Consider the following 17656-nt stretch of genomic DNA (forward strand, 5'->3'; position numbering starts at 1 on the left):
CAAGATATGTTTTCTGTACATAAGGCACATTTAAGTTAATCAAATTAGTTTTGGAAAAAATAAAAAGGAAAAAAGAGAAAATAAATAAAATATTAAAATATTATTAGAAATCTATGCCTATGGCAATGCCGTTGGCATAGCTACGGCCACGGAACGGTAGAGCCCTGGATCGATGACGTGGCGTAGGGCGCGGATCGATGACGTGGCAAGGGCCATCGGCCAGGCCTATGCCGACGGCAAGGCCATCGCCGTCGGCATAGATATGCCACCCCACGGACCGACGAGCGGCTCGGATCAATGACGTGGCGGACAACACGGATCAATGACGTGCGCATAGCTATGCCGACGGCCACCGTTAGCCCGTCGGCGTAGGCGTCACGCCGTCAAACGGCCGTCGCCGCCCGGGTAGCCGGGCCCACATGATATGCCGACGGCCGCCGTAAGCATATTTTTTGCGGTGCCGACGGCCGACCTATGCCGATGGCCCCCGTCGGCATAGATGGATATATGCTGACGGCTTATCTATGCCGACGGCTTCAGCTGGGCCGTCGGGATACACCTATCTATGCCGACGGGGGCCGTCGGCATCGCCGGTTATTCTGGTAGTGCCCCCTCGAGTCTGTGTTTTGGTCCCTCAACTACCAAAAATGCTAGACCTACATAACTTTCTTTCCGTCTAAGAGCAAGTAAAATAAGGTGATATAGACATGTTGTAAGACTTTAAATAATATACTTTCTCTGTTGCAAAATGTAAGATGTTTTTGTCTATATTTAGACCAGAAAATGTCTTATATTTTGAGCAAGACAAAGTATATTTTGTTGAGTTAAAGGAGAGGGAATAGAAGTGGCCTACATATTATTAACAGCCAGTTGCGGCATGTGCTTCTTGAGATTCTGCGAGAGAGTGAAATAGACCATGTATCAATAAAGTAGTAGTACAAATTTATATCTAACTAGTATTATACTTGTTGGCTATAATCTTGACTATAGATGACATGCGAACAGCGTAATCTAGCAGGTTAATTATATTATTAGTCATGCTCTAATCAAACATCCCCTGAATTTCAAGGTGGGCCCATGCATGTGCTCACCACTTAAAGAGTGTCCAAGGTGAAGACATTTTAAGAAAACTTTAAAAGGTGCATAGGCCAACGATTGAATAACCAACAGGTCATCCCTCCCTCAAGAACATTACATTTTTCGTGAAATTAGAAAAAACTTGTTTTACATAGGTGAACGTCACTCTCGATGGCTGGCTGCTAGCTGGCCAAAATGCATGTGTCATTGGTTAGTGGAGTGTTGAGATCAGCATGTACCGGCTCATGCATGCGCGCACACTTACTGGTGGACCGTGCATGCGTGCACTATCGATGATGCATGTATCTGCTCATCTACATGCATGCACTCACTGTTAAACTTATTCACAACATGCATGCATGGTCGCTAAGTAAGTTTAAGTTGGATGTATGCATCATGGCAGCATGCATGGGTGTGGCTGGCGCATCCATTTGACAACGTACAGTCGTACATACGTGCCGTCTACAACAACGCATGCAGCCACAGCACTAGAAGGAAATAGTAGGCCATGCACGTTACAAAGTTCATTATATATCTTGAACCAGCTAAGAGTGCAATGTAAAACAAGTACATAGTACATATATACTACCTCCGTCCCATAATCATAATATAAGATGTTTTTACAAGCTTATTACGAGTGCGGATGGAGTATAACTTAACTAATGAGGAATAAACACATGCTTGCTTGCAAGGAGTAGAGATTGCAGGGACAGACTAGTGCTAGGTTGCTAGCTAGCTAGTGACCCACTCCGTAACTTGGATGTTGACAATGCACACTAGCCATGCTCATGCCTTGCCTTGAGAGGATATATGGATGCATGATGATCCATATATCACATGCATGCATTTTATATACTCCACTCATCGATCCATTAGCTAGCACTAGCACTAGCATTAGCTAGCTAGGTACCTCAAACTGGGTGGCTTAAGAAAAAGAAAAACGTTCATGTAAACACTCAACACCCACCCACGCATAACGTATCTTAATCCGATTTGATTACGTACCTAGCATGGAAGCTGGCAAGGCATGAGTGAACTGTCACTTCACTTAATCTGGTAATATTAATTAAGTTGTCCACTAGCTAGCCAGCCAGCTTGACATCGATACATCCATCGACCCGATGGCAGCACAGCAGGTAAACCTTACTAGAACGAACCAACCAACGAACGTGATGATAAGGGCATCTCCAACAGCTGACCTGCAAATTTTCTTCCGCATCTATCGATGAACAGAGGGATCAGTCCGCGGACACGGATGCGGAAGGTCGTCATCCAACCGTAGCCGCATACATCCGGCCTTTCTTATTTTTTAAGCCCGCATGATCAAATAGCCGCATACATAGGGTATATACGTTCAAATAGCTGCATGCATCAGTAGTTTAAATTAAAAAAATATTACATCCCAACATTGTTTTCCTCATTAACCGCACACTGATGCTCAATCATATCTCCCTTCAGCTGCTCGTGAGTTGGTCGGTGCCGAATTTGTTGATGCATTTGAATAAACTCTTGAAAAGTGGCCAAATTCTGGTCAGGAAGTTGGATAGGATCACCCATGTTCTCAAATTCTAGAGCCGCGGCACCATTGTCACCCTCATCCTCGACGATCATGTTGTGCATGATCACACAACATGTCATCACGTCCCACAAGGTCTCCGGATCCCATTGTTTAGCAGGTCCATGAACAACTGTAAAATGAGACTGCAAAACTCCAAATGCCTTCTCGACATCCTTTCTAGCTGCTTTGTCTTTGGACAAAGTGAGTCTTTTTCTGGCTAACTGGATTACAGATGGGCCGATAAAGGTAGCCCACAGAGGATAGATACCGTCAATCAGATAGTAGCCCATGTTGTACGCATGTCCATTGACAGTATAGTGGCAAGGAGGAGCTTTTCCTTCAGTCGGCCACACAAACAATGGTGATCGCTGCAGCACATTGATGTCAATGTGAGACCTGGGCATGCCAAAGACAGCGTGCCAAATCCAAAGATCTTGTGATGCATCTGCTTCAAGAAATATGGTGGGCTTCTTAACATGACCCTAATATTGCCCTTGTAAAGCCTTTGGGCAGTTCTTGCATTTTCAATGCATGCAATCAAGATATCCAAACAAACCTGACCACCCTCTTGTTTCTGAGACTGCCAAGAGCCTCTCGGTGTTTGCCATAATTGGTTCTCTCAGGTACTGAGGTCCAAACTCCTCGACCGCGACAGTTGCAAACCTGACCATGGCATCTTCGCATGTGCTCTCGGACATCCGTTGGTACTCGTCTCATGAATCAGCGACCGTGCCATATGCAAGCATCCGGAGTGCGGCCGTGCACTTCTGGTAACCAGAGAACCCAATCGTTCCCACGGCGTCCTTCTTCAGGATGAAGTAGTCGTCATAGGACTAGACGACATGGTACAAACGATCGAAGAAAGTCTTGCGCATCCGAAAACGCTGGCAAAAATGGTCGGCGAAGAGTGCATCGGGGCAAAGTAGTCGGCCATCAGTGTCAAATGGTTGCACGCCCTATTGCAGTTGAACCCTTGATCGAGCCCTTGAAATTGAGAACATGCTCCTCCTCCTCTCCGCATCTTCCAGGACCGTCTGCATTATCGCCGTCTCATCGGGGTACTCCTCCTCGTCGGACGACTCAACATATTGCTCGTATATGTAGTCCAAATCGGAAATCATTGCTAGAGAGAAGAAGGGAAACTATTTTTTAGCTCCGGCGATTCATCGAACAATTGCCGGGCATGGTGAGTATAGCAGTAGCGGATGGTACCTGGCGGGGCGATCGGAGGACAAGGGTTGAACGTAGACGGAGGTGAAGCGGGGTGGAGCGCTGGAGGTGACGGAGACGAAAAGTTACGGCAGGGGTGTGGCGTGGTGGCCGGGGTGGTGGAGCGGTAGTTAAGGCAAGATAGAAAGAAGAAGAGAAAATAGCGAGATGGAGGCGCAGGGTCCGGAAAGGGTTTTGGGTGGGCTGGGGGTGTCGGAGTCCTGCGTGTCTGGTGTCCGGACTCCCGCAAAGCTCCCCCATATTTGTCTCCGGCTTGAGGGAGAAAACGTGATTTGTCTTCGGCTTGAGGGAGAAAATGTGATTTGTCTCCGGATTGAGGAAGAAAACGTGTTTGGACCATCCAACGAACCGATACAAGTCCATGTTGGATGGCTTCGGGCCAACGCAGTCCGAAGAGATCCGGGTGGTTTGCGAGATGCCCTAACCATCCGTTGACTAGTGTAGTTTACAATATTGCATTAGGATCGAGTGTATATATGCTAGTGGTTTGGTGCGCGCACATGCATTCATGTTTGAATATTATACTCCATGCATGTATACCTAGCTAGCTGCATGCCATCTGACGTACGCACGCATTATTATTCATGCAACCACGCTGCACGCAGATCCATGGATTCATCTTCTGTCTACAAATACCCATGCATGCATGCACCCTGGTAGACATCTCAAGCCTCCAACCTATCCATCCGAACCACAATGGGCAAGGCCACGATGAACATCAAGCGGCAGCATTCCACTAATGTCACGACTGCTGCCCTAGCGTCAGTGCTGATGCTGCTCCTGGCTGCGGCCGGCAGCGTAGCCGCACAAGGAAGAGGAGGAGGCGGAGGATATGGTGGTGGTGGAGGGTATGGAGGAGGAGGATATGGTGGTGGTGGTGGTGGCTATGGAGGAGGAGGAGGAGGAGGCTACGGTGGTGGCGGTGGGTACGGATACGACGGTGGATACGGTGACTATGGACAAGGGGGCGGGGGCGGAGGAGGCGGCATGGGCCCTCCCGGTGGTGAGGGTCTGAGCATGGAGTACTACTCCATGACGTGCCCGTACGCCGCCGAGATCGTGCGCGACGTGGTCAGCGCCGCGCTTGCCAAGGACCCCACCCTCGCCGCGTCCCTGCTCCGGCTCCACTTCCACGACTGCTTCGTCCGCGGCTGCGACGCCTCTGTGCTCCTCGACTCCACCAAAGCCCACGGCACCGCCGAGAAGGACGCGCTCACCAACAAGTCTCTCCGGGGCTTCGAGGTCATCGACGCCATCAAGGCCGCCCTGGAGGCGCAGTGCCCCGGCACAGTCTCCTGCGCCGACGTGCTCGCCTTCGCCGCCCGGGACTCCGTCTACATGGCCGGCGGGCCCTACTACGACGTGCCCACAGGCCGCAGGGACGGCTCCCTCTCCCGAGCCGACGACACCTCCGCGCTCCCCGCCGCCACGCTCAAGGCGGCCGAGCTCATCAAGGTGTTCGTCGGCGACCACGGCTTCACGGTGCCGGAGCTGGTCGCGCTCTCCGGCGGCCACACGCTGGGCCAGGCCCATTGTGCCAACTTCAAGAACCGGCTCAGCGGCTTCGGCAAGGCCGGTAACGGGGTCGACCCCACGCTGGAGGCCGGGATGGCGGCGTCCCTGGCCAAGACCTGCAAGGCCGCCGGCGACGGCGGCACGGCCAAGCTCGACGCCACCAGCAACGCCTTCGACGTGGAGTATTTCAAGGGCCTGCAGACCAGGAGGGGGCTGCTGACGTCCGACCAGACGCTGCTCACCGGGTCGCCGGAGACGGCCATGTATGTGAACCAGTTCGCCGAGAGCCCGGACGCCTTCTTCGAGACGTTCGTGCAGGGGATGGGGAGGATGGGGCAGCTGGACCTCAACCCCGACGGCAACGTCAGGCTCAACTGCAGGGCCCTCAACTAGCTAGCCCGTACGTATATATATCGATCGGCATGCAAGATAAGTACTCCTATATATAGGCATGATGACCAGGCCAATAATAATAAGCCTACACGTACGTATGCATGCGTACTCATTGCATGTAAAAACGTGCTAGGTAGGTAGGTGTAACCCCCGTATATGATTGATGCATAATGTGTACACTTGAACTTCTGCAATGCATGCAAAGCATGATCAAAGAAACGGACTTGTCAAAGGAGGAGAACTGCTTTCTGGAAAGAAAAACAAAATAAATCTTTGATCAGGCATGGACCATGCTCCTTCCTCAAAAGTGGTCTACCTATTTTTCTCATTGCATGTTTAATAATGTCGATATTATATTCGTTAGATCTTGTGTGGTGATCCGTGTAAAAAATTTCTTTTAGCTTTTTCTTTTTTGTACTAGCTACGTGTCACTTGACCGAGACTTATCCATACCCTAAATAATGTAGATGGCTGCTGGCTATAAAGAGATGCCATATCACCTAAAACCTTTATAAAAGAAAAATACTCATATAAAATAAGTTGGCTCTTAGATCAGAAATCCGTTTTGGCTCTCATGTCCAAGTACTCCTGAAATCCAGACCACGAGCTCTCCTTGTGATGTGTGCTAGCTTCTGTATATGGGGTCTCCTTGTATTCTCATCTAGTGATGGTTTATTGAGCAGTGCAATGGCCGACGTCTGACCATCATTTAGTGTGTGTATGTCCGTCTCCTCGCCGTTGGTCCAGATGGAGTGGTCGCGTTCGTGTGCCATGGCATGTCGGCGAGTCCGTCTGTGTCATCCGTCACTTGACGCCCCGTAGGTTACTGGAGATGTGTGATGCAAGCCACTCTTTTGTCCACGTTGCAATAAATTTACAACACCCACCCATCCTTCCTTCTCATCTATAGAATGCATTTTTTATGCAAATCTAATTGGAAAAGAAGTCCATTTTAAACCCTGAACTCGTAGAGGTTTGGCAAAACGAACCCTCAAGTCAAAATCCCGGTCGATTGCACCCCGAACAATACAATCCCGGTGTAATTAAATCAGACCGTCGCATCGTTTGAGGCATAAAAACGCTAACATGGCAAGGATTCGTCTGGCTGGTGGGCCAAGGAGTTCTCTGCACTAGGTCAGCCCATTTGTATTTCTGGTCTGTTAAAAATATCTTTTTTTTCTGTTACGCTGCTAAAATAGCTAGGGCACGGGCAGGTCTTCTGACTGTGCCGGCCCATGTGGCTAGCGACTAGTACAAAGGAAACTGTAGAGCAGGGACATTATTTGGGCTCATCCTCGATGGTCATCTCCGGGAATGTTGACCTAGATATACTGGAAGCAGTAGCATGCCGCGAAGCGTTGGCCTTAGCTCAAGACTTACAGGTACAGAAGGTGGTGGTGTCTTCGGACTGCAAAGGATTGATATCAGATATCCATGGAGGGACGGGAGGAGTTTACCTGTCGGTGATCAAAGAAATTTCTCTCACAAGTTCTGTTTTTGATAGCTATAGCTTTATTTCTAAACGTAGATCAGCAAGTAGTGAGGCACTTTGCCTGGCCAGACACTCTCTTTCACTTGATCAGGGGCGCCACATGTGGCTGCTGTCCCCTCATGATCCATCTTGTATCCCTCTGAACTATCTCATAGATCAATAAAGTGTCTGGTTTCCCCTAAAAAAAGGAAACTGTAGAGCAGCACTAAAAAAAAGGAAACTGTGGAGTTTAAGTAAAAAATGTGATCCCCAGGATTCAAACCGGAGACCAAATGCATCCGCAGAACAACTGCTACCAGTTGACCAACAAAGCTACCTGCTTTTCATTGAAGCGCAAATTTTTAAGAACTAACCCGGACGCAGATCCGAACGTTTTTAAAATTATGAACGCAAAACATTATTTTGAGAAAAAAGCATGAATGTTGTATGAAACCGCGAACACTTTTAGAAATTGTGAGTAAATTTTAAAAGATTCAAACATTTCGAAAAATCAAACAATTTTTGGAAACAGAAACATTATTTAAACTCCCCCAAAAAATTGAAAACACGAACATTTTTTTTCTGAAAACTGGTACATTTTACAAATTCCAAAAAAATTATGGATATGCGAACATTTTGAAAAATGGGAACTTTTTTGAAACTAAAGAACAAAACTTGAAAACATGAATATTTTTAAAATTTGCGAACAATTTTGAAACTCGCAAACAAAATTTGAAATCTGACCATTTTATAAATTTGGAATTTTCTTCGGAATGGAAACAGTTTTTGAAACTCCTGACCAAAATTGAAAACAGGAATATATTTTTGAAATTTGCGAACAATTTCAAAACAGGAACATTTTTTGAAACTCCCAAACAAAATTTGAAAACGAACATTTTTTGAACTTATGAACATTTTTGAAAGGCGGACGTTTTTTTTTCCAATACGTGAATGTTTTTATAGAATGAATAACATTTTTGAATTTGGAACAAAAATAAATAACAGGATCGTTGTTTGAACTTCCGAACATGTTTTGTACCTACGTTCCTCCCGGGCAGTGGCGGCTTCAGGAATTTGCAACCGGGTATTCATGTGTATTCATTTTGCCAAAATCATTGCTGTTTTTTGAAAATTGTCACTCTTTTGCCAAAATCAACACTGTTTTGTAAAAATCATGGGTATTCACATGAAGACCTAAGAATACCCCTAGCGCCGCCCCTGCTCCTGGGTACGTGTAGCTTCAGTTTGGCGGTTTCAAAAAGTGAAGCATGGGAAATTTTTTCTTTCTTCCGTTTCCGTAGTGCACGACCGTTCTGCACATGTTGCGTACGGAGCCAGTGTGCTACTACTACTGTTCTGAAAGATGCTGAGTGCGCGCAGCAGGTAGTACAAGTTCAGACAGTAGTAAGTACGTCACATTTTAATTTGCAAGTGACTCTTCAGTTTCGGGACGACTGGTTGCAAACGTGACCGGCAGAACTGTTCGAACGATAAACAAGTATAAATCGAATCTGTATGGTGCATGCTCTAACCAATGCAACCAAAAGACCGATCTGATGCAGAGGTAGCACATCTTTGCATCCCTTGTCCACCTCTTGAGAATTAGCTTCTCCCGGATCTCAGAGAACCCAAGGACATCCATCACCTGCAGTGTGCATATATTGTCTATCAATAAATAGCTGAGATAACAATTATGTTGTGATGCCATCATAAGGTTGTAGATGACAAATCTTCAACATGTGGCAGCAAGGGTTGCCCATGTGCTCACACTCAAAAGTTTCTCCACTGTCAACCATCATCACTTCATACACGACCCTATATCATTTCTCCTTTTTTGCCTGTATGTGAGTTGCCCTGTACAACTTGTTCTTCTCTAGTTCTTCAATCGTGTACGCATGCATGCATGCGCCTGGTAAATGAGGCCTCTTGGCATGTGATTTATTACTTTCTGGAATTGTGCCCTGAACTCACTCCGTTTTGTGTACGGTGGCCCAAGGTTCTCCTTCGCCTTCTTCGGGACATGCCATTTGAACCATCGGTAAGCTATCGTTGGCATTGTGGTCTTGATTGTGACCTCAATTTCTCTATCCTGGTCTGGGGAAACAAAAAAGAAGTTAGTCTCGTTAAATGAGGTTCTGCCCAACATACTTCTATCTCACGTTCCCAGTTATTACCTGTCGAACTAAAGAAAATGGTAGTTCACACCAATAGACAATCCAAATGGCATGTCGTACAAGTCTGTCATGAATGTCATGTTAAACTTAACAACGTTTCTAAAGTAAATGTACTAGTTGCGGCTGCTAACAATAGTCCACAATAAGTTCTTAATCCCGTTATCTGCATCAGGTTCAACTCTAAACAAGAACTCGGTGTCTTTAGCTGCTAGTCAGCAAATGTTTGAATTGTTTTCACACATCATCTTCATCCTGGTCTTTGTTTATACTCCCACACGGGTTCCTTTAGTGCCCTTTTTTAAAATGACACCCCGTCGACATCCCCAAAGAAATTCCCTATGATGTAGACCTTTCTGGCATTGATATTATTCTGCCTTAGCTGCTTAGCCAGATCTTTTGTGTACACATCTATGTGCTTGTGCGACGGCCAATTCACCTTCTCCTCACACGTACGTTGGAGTCAATGAATGGTAGCGGTTCCCTCTATTCTCTGTAATATAATAACAATTGTTTGCTATCCTAAGGAGATGAACCAGGGCATGACACTCACATCTGCATGACCTATAGTTCTCAGTTAGTGGCCTCCCCTTCATAGACAATAATAATCACATAACGCTATCAGCAAATAAAAAATTGATTCACAAGAGAAAACATACTCCAAATTGCCAAATCATGAAACTAACCGAGCAGCCATATACTATTTCCTGCATGCATTTAGTTTTCTTTGCATTCAACCTGTTTTCCCATATATGGTGAAGCCATGTTCCCATGAATACTGGTTTGGCCTCCCCAAGTGAGAAATCAAATCTCGAATCCATCCCTAATTGAGAAATAATCTGAAGTGTAATAGCCATTTCTATGCCATCATCAAACCCACCTAAAAATGTGAGTACTAGGTTCCCAATATGAACGTGTCACAACCTTTAGGCCTAAGTACTCTTTGCGCAAGAGACTTAATTTGCGAGATCCCATCTTTAGTAAAAAGCTTGTACAACCGTTTACTAAGTAAGGTATTTGTTTTTGAACCGTAGATCTTGTATGCCAAGTTCTTCTTGGTCTTTCGGTAGAAAAACTACGTCCCATCGACCAGCCTATATTTTCTTATTTTCATTCTCACATTGTGAGAACAATCTAGACTATAGTAATTAAGCATGTGTAGGCCTCCCTTAGGGAGTTGAAAAAGGGAAATCATATGGAAAACCCTGTTTGTGAACACAGAGTTGATCAAAACAAAGTTTACGCCCAACTGAGAGCAACTTGTCTTTCAACTACTCAGATGTTTGTGTAACCACTTTCTTCAAGGTAGTAAAATGGACTTTTTTCTTCCCAATATGAACGTGTCACAACCTTTAGGCCTAAGTACTTTTTGCGCAAGAGACTTAATTTGCCAGATCCCATCATCAGTAAGAAGCTTGTACAACTGTTTACTAAGTAAGGTATTTGTTTCTGAACCGTAGATCTTGTATGCCAAGTCCTTCTTGGTCTTTCTGTAGACAAACTACTTCCCATTGGCCAGTCTACATTTTCTTATTTTCGTTCTCACATTGCGAGAACAATCTAGACTATAGTAATCCAGGCTGTGTAGGCTCCCCTTAGGGATTTGAAAAGGGGAAATACCATGTTTGTGAGAACATAATTGATCAAAACAAAGTTGACCCCCCAACCGAGAGCAACTTGTCTTTCAAACTACTCTGATGTTTGTCTAATCACTCTTTGACATATTTTGAATCTGCATTAGTGAGCCATCGAAAAGAATTATATCTTCTAGTTATATAATTGAGAATTAGCCTTTAATGGCTTCTCCAAAATAGAGCAATTCAATTGGAGGTATCATTGATTTTGGATGTGGTCAGAACTATTGACGATCTAAAAATACTTCTATCAATAACATATTGTAAGCTTCAACTATAGAAGTCCCCAAAGGCAATCTCCATACCTATTTTTCTATAGTAAAGTGAATACACCCTTTAACCTCCATATTATATTGGAGGAAAGGAAGGAGATTTTGGAGTGGAGTCCATATTTTCCTAAGCATGGCCAAAGAAAAGTTTCCGTCAACCGTCACCCGTACCCTAATTTCCCGACCCGCTTCGGATCGAGAACGGTCTCGCTCTAGCTGTCGGCACCCCCTTCCCATGGTTTGAGCCGTCACACGCGCTTGCTCCGCCGGCAAGATCCAAATCAAAGCTCGTGCTCGTCCTCAACCCGATGGCGTGGTCCATGGTTGTGGACGATGGAGCCGGGTTTGGAGCGGCGGCCTTGATGGCAAATCGCCGCGTTGAGGATTGGGATTGGGGCGGTGGCCTTGCGGGAGGAGAGAGGTGGATGGGAGAAAATATGAGAAAAAATTGGATCAATTTGATGGTGTCGCACTTTGACATTGCTGCCTAACCTTGACTTTTTTTTTACAGTGCAACTCTAAAATCATTTTGCTAGATAGAGACTCCTCATCTCTGGAACAGTAGCTCCTCAAGCAACAGAGCAAAACCCTAGATCTCCTCTCCTCTCCCCTCTCCGTCCAGCTTGCAGGTCGCCCGCCGCCACTCCGCCATCCCCCACCGTCTCCCACCCCGTTGGACCCATCTGAGTATTTTCTCACGAGCCGTCGTTCGCCTCCAACCGACGCCACGCTTCCAACCGATCCCCTCTCATTCCGCATTGCGTGGGGAACTATTCTCTGTCTCTATCGGGGATCTATTCTAGCTAGGGTTCAGCTGGAAACAAACAACCGAGGCAGGCAGGCAGATAGATCCCCTTTCTCCTGTTCCTGTTCCTGCAACTGCAATCAGACCGAGGTCCATCCATCTCTAGCTACTTACTAGTAAAAAGTAGTTGATCATTGTCTTGTCTTGTTAAATTTTCAGCTGCATCTCTATCTGCTGCTTGCATTGTGTCTGTTAACTGTGTGATTAGATAGATTAATCTGTATGTACTAATGGTGTACATACAGATACAGTACAGGAAGCCATGGCGGCTGTCCTTGAATCATGCTTTGCCAGCCAATGTGATCAAAATTATTTATATGATACTATAATATACTATATTTGTTTGGGGTCCCTGTTTTATTTTTAGCTACATCCATGCATCTCCACCTGCTGCTTAATTGCATTCTGATTAATCAGGATGCTGATAGTTACTTTATGTATGTATCCATGTATGCATGTGCATACAAATGTTCTCAAAAACATTAAATGGTCGGTCTGCACAGGAAGGAAGGAAGGAAGCCATGGCGGTTGTCCTTGATGCTTTGGCAGCTCGTGTGATAAACATGATTATGGATATGGGAGAAGACAAGATCCGCATGCTACGTACTGGGCGTTTCCCACGAGATTAACAAGCTGCAAGCCAATGTGGAACCCCTCCAGAACCTCCTCACCGATGCCGAGAGGAGGCGCATCACTGACAAGACGGTGCAGGCATGGGTGAGCAGGCTCAAGAGCGCCATGTACGAGGCCACTGACATCCTTGATCTCTGCCAACTCGAGGCCATGTACCAACAGGAGAAGCTCCGAGAGAAGCTGCCATTTGTGGGGTGCCTCCAGCCGTTCCTGTTCTGCATCAAGAACCCCGGGTTCGCCAACGAGGTAGGAGGCCGCATCAACGATGAGCTGGCCACCATCCGCAAGGGCGCCGCTGACTTCAACTTCATTGACCTTGGCTCCTATGAGCAACGGAGGAGGCCGCCGACCAGTTCGGCCTCCTACCCCAGGCGCGAGAATGCGCACTTCGTTCAGTCAGATCTCGTGGGGGAGCAGATCAACAAGAATACAGAGGAACTGGAGCATAAGCTGATCGCCGACAGCCGCCACGAGCATGGTAGCAGCAGCACCGTCAAGGTGGTGGCCATCGTTGGCCAGGGCGGCATAGGCAAGAGCACCCTCGCCAAGAAGGTCTTGGCAAGCGAGGCCATCAAGGAGGAGTTCAAAACCAAGATATGGCTGAGCGTCACTCAGCAGTTCACCAAGGTGGACCTTCTAAGGCCCGCCATCTCCCTTCAAATGTATATATAACTAGATTTTGTGAACTTTGGAACTTTTAACTATTTGCATCTTCAAATGTGTTGTATTTTGCATATTTTATGGACACTATTATTTTCATCTTCAAATGTTCTGTTTTGATCAAAGATATTTTTCTTCTTTTTTCTTCAAAAAGATATAGCTCATACAACAGTACTACTGTGTGATGATCTTTTGGACCAGGGCTACTTTGTTAGCTCATACATGTTATTTGAATATAAAGGCATGTGCCATAAAATAGGAATGCAAACTCATGTATATATATACGTTGACTATGGATATTACCATTACTAAATTGTCCTGTACTGGTTGCAGGTCGGTGTTGGAAGTGATTTTGATGAGCTCAAAGATATTGGGATGAAGATTGTAAAAAAATGTGATGGGTTACCACTTGCTATTAAAGTTATGGGTGGACTCTTAAGCAGAAGAGATCCAATGGAACGTGACTGGGAGATTGTTTTACACAAGAATCTTGCCTGGAAAGAAGAAGACGGGTCACAAGAGGAACTAAACTACTCACTAAGCTTGAGCTACGATGATTTATCTCCAGAGTTGAAGCAATGCTTTCTCTACTACTCACTTTTGCCAAAGGGTTCAGGTTTTGGAAAGGATACAGTTATTAGCATGTGGATTAGTGAAGAGTTTGTTCAACATGATGGGAGGTCGGGGTCAGACCAACTGGATCCGGAAGAAATAGGGGCTGATTGTCATCGGGAGTTAGTCGCTAGGAATCTTTTGGAGCCCGATGATTTAGCTCAGAACGTGTGGGCCTACACCTTGCATGATGTTGTCCGCTCGTTCGCACAATATATGGCTAAAGAGGAAGCTTTCATGGTTCAATTTCAGCCACTGCACCCAGCTACCGGATGGTTTGTGCAGGATCCGTGCGTTGGAAGAAGTAGAGATCGAGCATGCTCCAGCCATCGAGCATGTCGGTCCTGACTTCCACACCCATGAAGACGCAGTGACGACGAGATGAAGAATTTCAGCTGTATTTGTCGATCATTTCGTTTGTTGAGGCCGTCTGGCTTGTTTATACTACTATTAAGCCGTAGTGAAGTAGTTGTGTTGATCTCACTCGCATAAACTACATATATATGCTGATGTTTTGCTCCTAACATAACAAAGGCCCCAGCCTGATTGTGGATCAAACAAAGGAGAGGATCAATTCAAGGTGCCTGGAAATGCCTAGTTGCCTGAAATGATGCATCTGGCTAAAATGATGTGTTGTGTGTGCAGAACCAAGAAGCACATGCGTCAAGAAGAAAAGAGGACGCCAAATCCAAAATGAAGAATAATTCTGGATTTTGAAGGCTCATGTCATGTGCTTATATATTGTGCTGACTGAAATGTTGGAGATGGTACACTGTATGTACTTGATGAGAACAGTTTGGTAATTAGGGTGGTGTTGATGTAACAAGGGCTTCTCTTCTCTTTTGCAGGTAGTTTGTGATTGTACGTACTGTAAATCACAGCTCACAATTCTTGGCTTACAACATTCTTTTACATTTTATGAACTTATTTTTTTTAAATGGGACCAACATAATATTTTAAATGCATGAATAGATTGTTAAATGTCACAATCATTTTTTGAATGAACTATTTTTTTTAAATTTCCTGAACATTTGGTACATTATATAAACATTTTACAAAAAATGACATGAACATATTTTTGAAACTCATGAATATAATTTTGAAATGTCAAGAACACTTTATTCAATGGTAAGAGACTTTTTAAAATTATGTCAACATTTTTTTACATTGTATAAACTGTTTTTTTAAATGTCAAAAACATATTTTTGCAACATGTGGTTTTTTTTAATGTGATGGGCATTTTTAATACACATTCAATTTTTTTATAAATGTGAAACATTTACCAAATAACATTGTTTCAAATATGCGTTGCATGCTGTACTTCTTTTGATATAAGCTGAACATTTTTCAATACGTGATGAAAATTTACAAAATGCATGTTTGAACTTTTTTTCGATACATGTTTAACATTTATCAAATACACGCTGAACATTTTTTGAATTCATGTGAATTTTTTTAATGGTACAAACATTTTTATTAACATTTTTTAAAATCTCCAGTGAACCCTTTTCAAATACTATTAATTAACTAATTTTTGGTATATATTTCCAAAATACAATCAAAATAAGAAAAAAAGTGAAAAAAGGAACGAACAAAGAAGGAGAATAAAGAACGAACGGAGACCTGAGGCCAGTATTGTGCCGGCACAAGGTACTGTATCGAGGTGAGGCGAGAAAAAGCGCTGCCCAAATAGGCTACACCTTCCTTACTGCGAGACGGACGTTCGCCTCGCCTCAACAATCGGTTGTAGTGGAGTATCTTTTTATTTTCTTATTAATATTTCCAATATATGTATTTCAGAAATTACTTGGTTAAATGTTCAAAAACATTAACCACGCATTAAAAAATGTCCATAAAATTTAATAAGTTCCTCGCTTAATTTTAAAAACTGTTCATACCTTTCAAAAGAATATTAGTGATATTTAAAAAATGTTCACACGTTCAAAAAAAAATGTTCATGGCATATTTTTAAAATGTTCATGAAAATGTACAACTTTGTGAAATAATGTCTGAAGCAAACAAAAATGTTCATGCCATTTAGAAAATATTCATGTGTTTTAAAAATATGCTACATGACATTTTTTTTAAATATTCATGAAATATGAATATTTTTAGAGATGCGAGACTGATTCGGGGAGGACGTCAAAGCCGATGGCGTGGAGATACCCTTGTCGGCACGGCCGAACATGCCGACGACGCTGCCGTTGTTGAGCACGGGAAGGCCGCACTCCAAGGGAAGGGGCCATAGGTGGCCTGGCCTGGTTGGGCTTGAGCTTGAACGGACGCATGCCTGACCGTGGTTGTCGTGTCTGGCTTGCTGTACAACAGTCTGGTGGCCGCCATTTACTTGGTTTACCTTTTTTTTTTTTCATTTTAAAAGTCAGACAGACAATGGTCGATCAGTTGGTAGTGGATGACGATGACACGCTAACTAGTAAAACTAGATAATACCCCACGCGTTGCTGCGGGACTTGTAGATTGAAGAAAAATGTGTACATAGTGAATGAATATGAAAGCATGTTTGGACATTCGAGCCATTCAGTAATCAGGGGCTGATACTGAAGGTCTACGGAAACCAAATTAGTTGAAAAAGCATGTTCCTTCTCGAGAAACAATCACATAAATTTTATCTGCAGAAGAAAAATTATCTATAAAAACTATAAACGTTCTAGGACTAAAGAGGCTAATGGCCATGAAAATGAATATAACAATATTTCTAGCCTTCAAGCATGGAACAAATAGAACAACAAATGCACAAACATAAGAAAAAGCAGTTGAGTACGAAAGACCCACTGCGGGTGTGTGGTAGCGCAGTCTAGGCGAAGCCGATGTAGGGCAATGGCAAAGCGTCCCGGGTGCCGCCGATGCGTTGTGGGCGTGCAGCAACGCCGGGCAGGCGTGTCGTGATGGTGAGGCATCGCGTGATGAGGTAGCTCGATTCTGGTGGCGACCGGTCGATTAAGAATGAGGGTAAGACGATGCCTCTGTGCTTTTCAACTGCCTAGTCAGTTACAAAAGGAATCTCCCTCCTTTGTACTAGTGAATTTGTCCATGATGCTTCATAGTGGATTACAGTTAAGAGGAGCTCACTCCTCACGGGAGGAGATTAAAGTTGAGGAAAAGGCTGGAGAAGGAAGAGTCACTTTGGTGGGAAGAGGAGAGAACAGACGTTACAAATTCGAAGATTGGCTGGTCCTCGGTTGGTTCTGGACACTGGTAATGGAATGAGACATCATTTTTACATGTGGGATCTATTTGATGATGTGGACAGCTTGCAACGACGTGGCACATCGGTGATGTGGACAGTGTGCATGGTGAGAGAATAGGGAGTAGTGGGGAGCAACTTCTTAAGAATGATAGATAACCAACAACTACATTGATCGATGCTAACTACCAATTAATCTAAGGAGACTCTCGCTTGACCTAATATATAACTAGTCAGTCGGATCCCGCGTGTGCGGATCGTGTAGTTTTAGGTTTCAGTGACATAGTAGTTCAGGTTTTTGCCTCATTCAACGTCTTGGCTTTGGCGGAGGAAGCAATGGTGCCGTTGAATAAATAAGCTCCAGATCGTGTTCCCTGGTGAGGCGTTCTCCTCTATGGCCGGCGATGTATTTCAGAATTAGTC

General features: G+C 44.6%; 1 protein-coding gene and 1 pseudogene across 1 annotated transcript; both read left to right on the forward strand.

Moving 5' to 3' along the window:
• The first annotated feature begins 4570 nt into the window (after positions 1–4570).
• LOC123050885 (peroxidase 47) lies at positions 4571–6074 on the forward strand. Its single transcript, XM_044473607.1, has one exon. The coding sequence runs from the start codon at positions 4577–4579 to the stop codon at positions 5771–5773; it is 1197 nt and encodes a 398-aa protein (XP_044329542.1). The 5' UTR covers positions 4571–4576; the 3' UTR covers positions 5774–6074.
• Positions 6075–12644: 6570 nt separating this feature from the next.
• LOC123056228 (putative disease resistance protein RGA3) lies at positions 12645–14880 on the forward strand (annotated as a pseudogene).
• The last annotated feature ends 2776 nt before the right edge of the window (positions 14881–17656 follow it).

The sequence above is a fragment of the Triticum aestivum genome, chromosome 2D (genome assembly GCF_018294505.1).
Source record: "Triticum aestivum cultivar Chinese Spring chromosome 2D, IWGSC CS RefSeq v2.1, whole genome shotgun sequence".
Taxonomy (NCBI): domain Eukaryota; kingdom Viridiplantae; phylum Streptophyta; class Magnoliopsida; order Poales; family Poaceae; genus Triticum; species Triticum aestivum.

What these genes read in the sequence shown, in the direction of transcription:
- LOC123050885 (XM_044473607.1), top strand. Translation starts at nt 4,577, where the DNA reads ATGAACATCAAGCGGCAGCATTCCACTAATGTCACGACTGCTGCCCTA.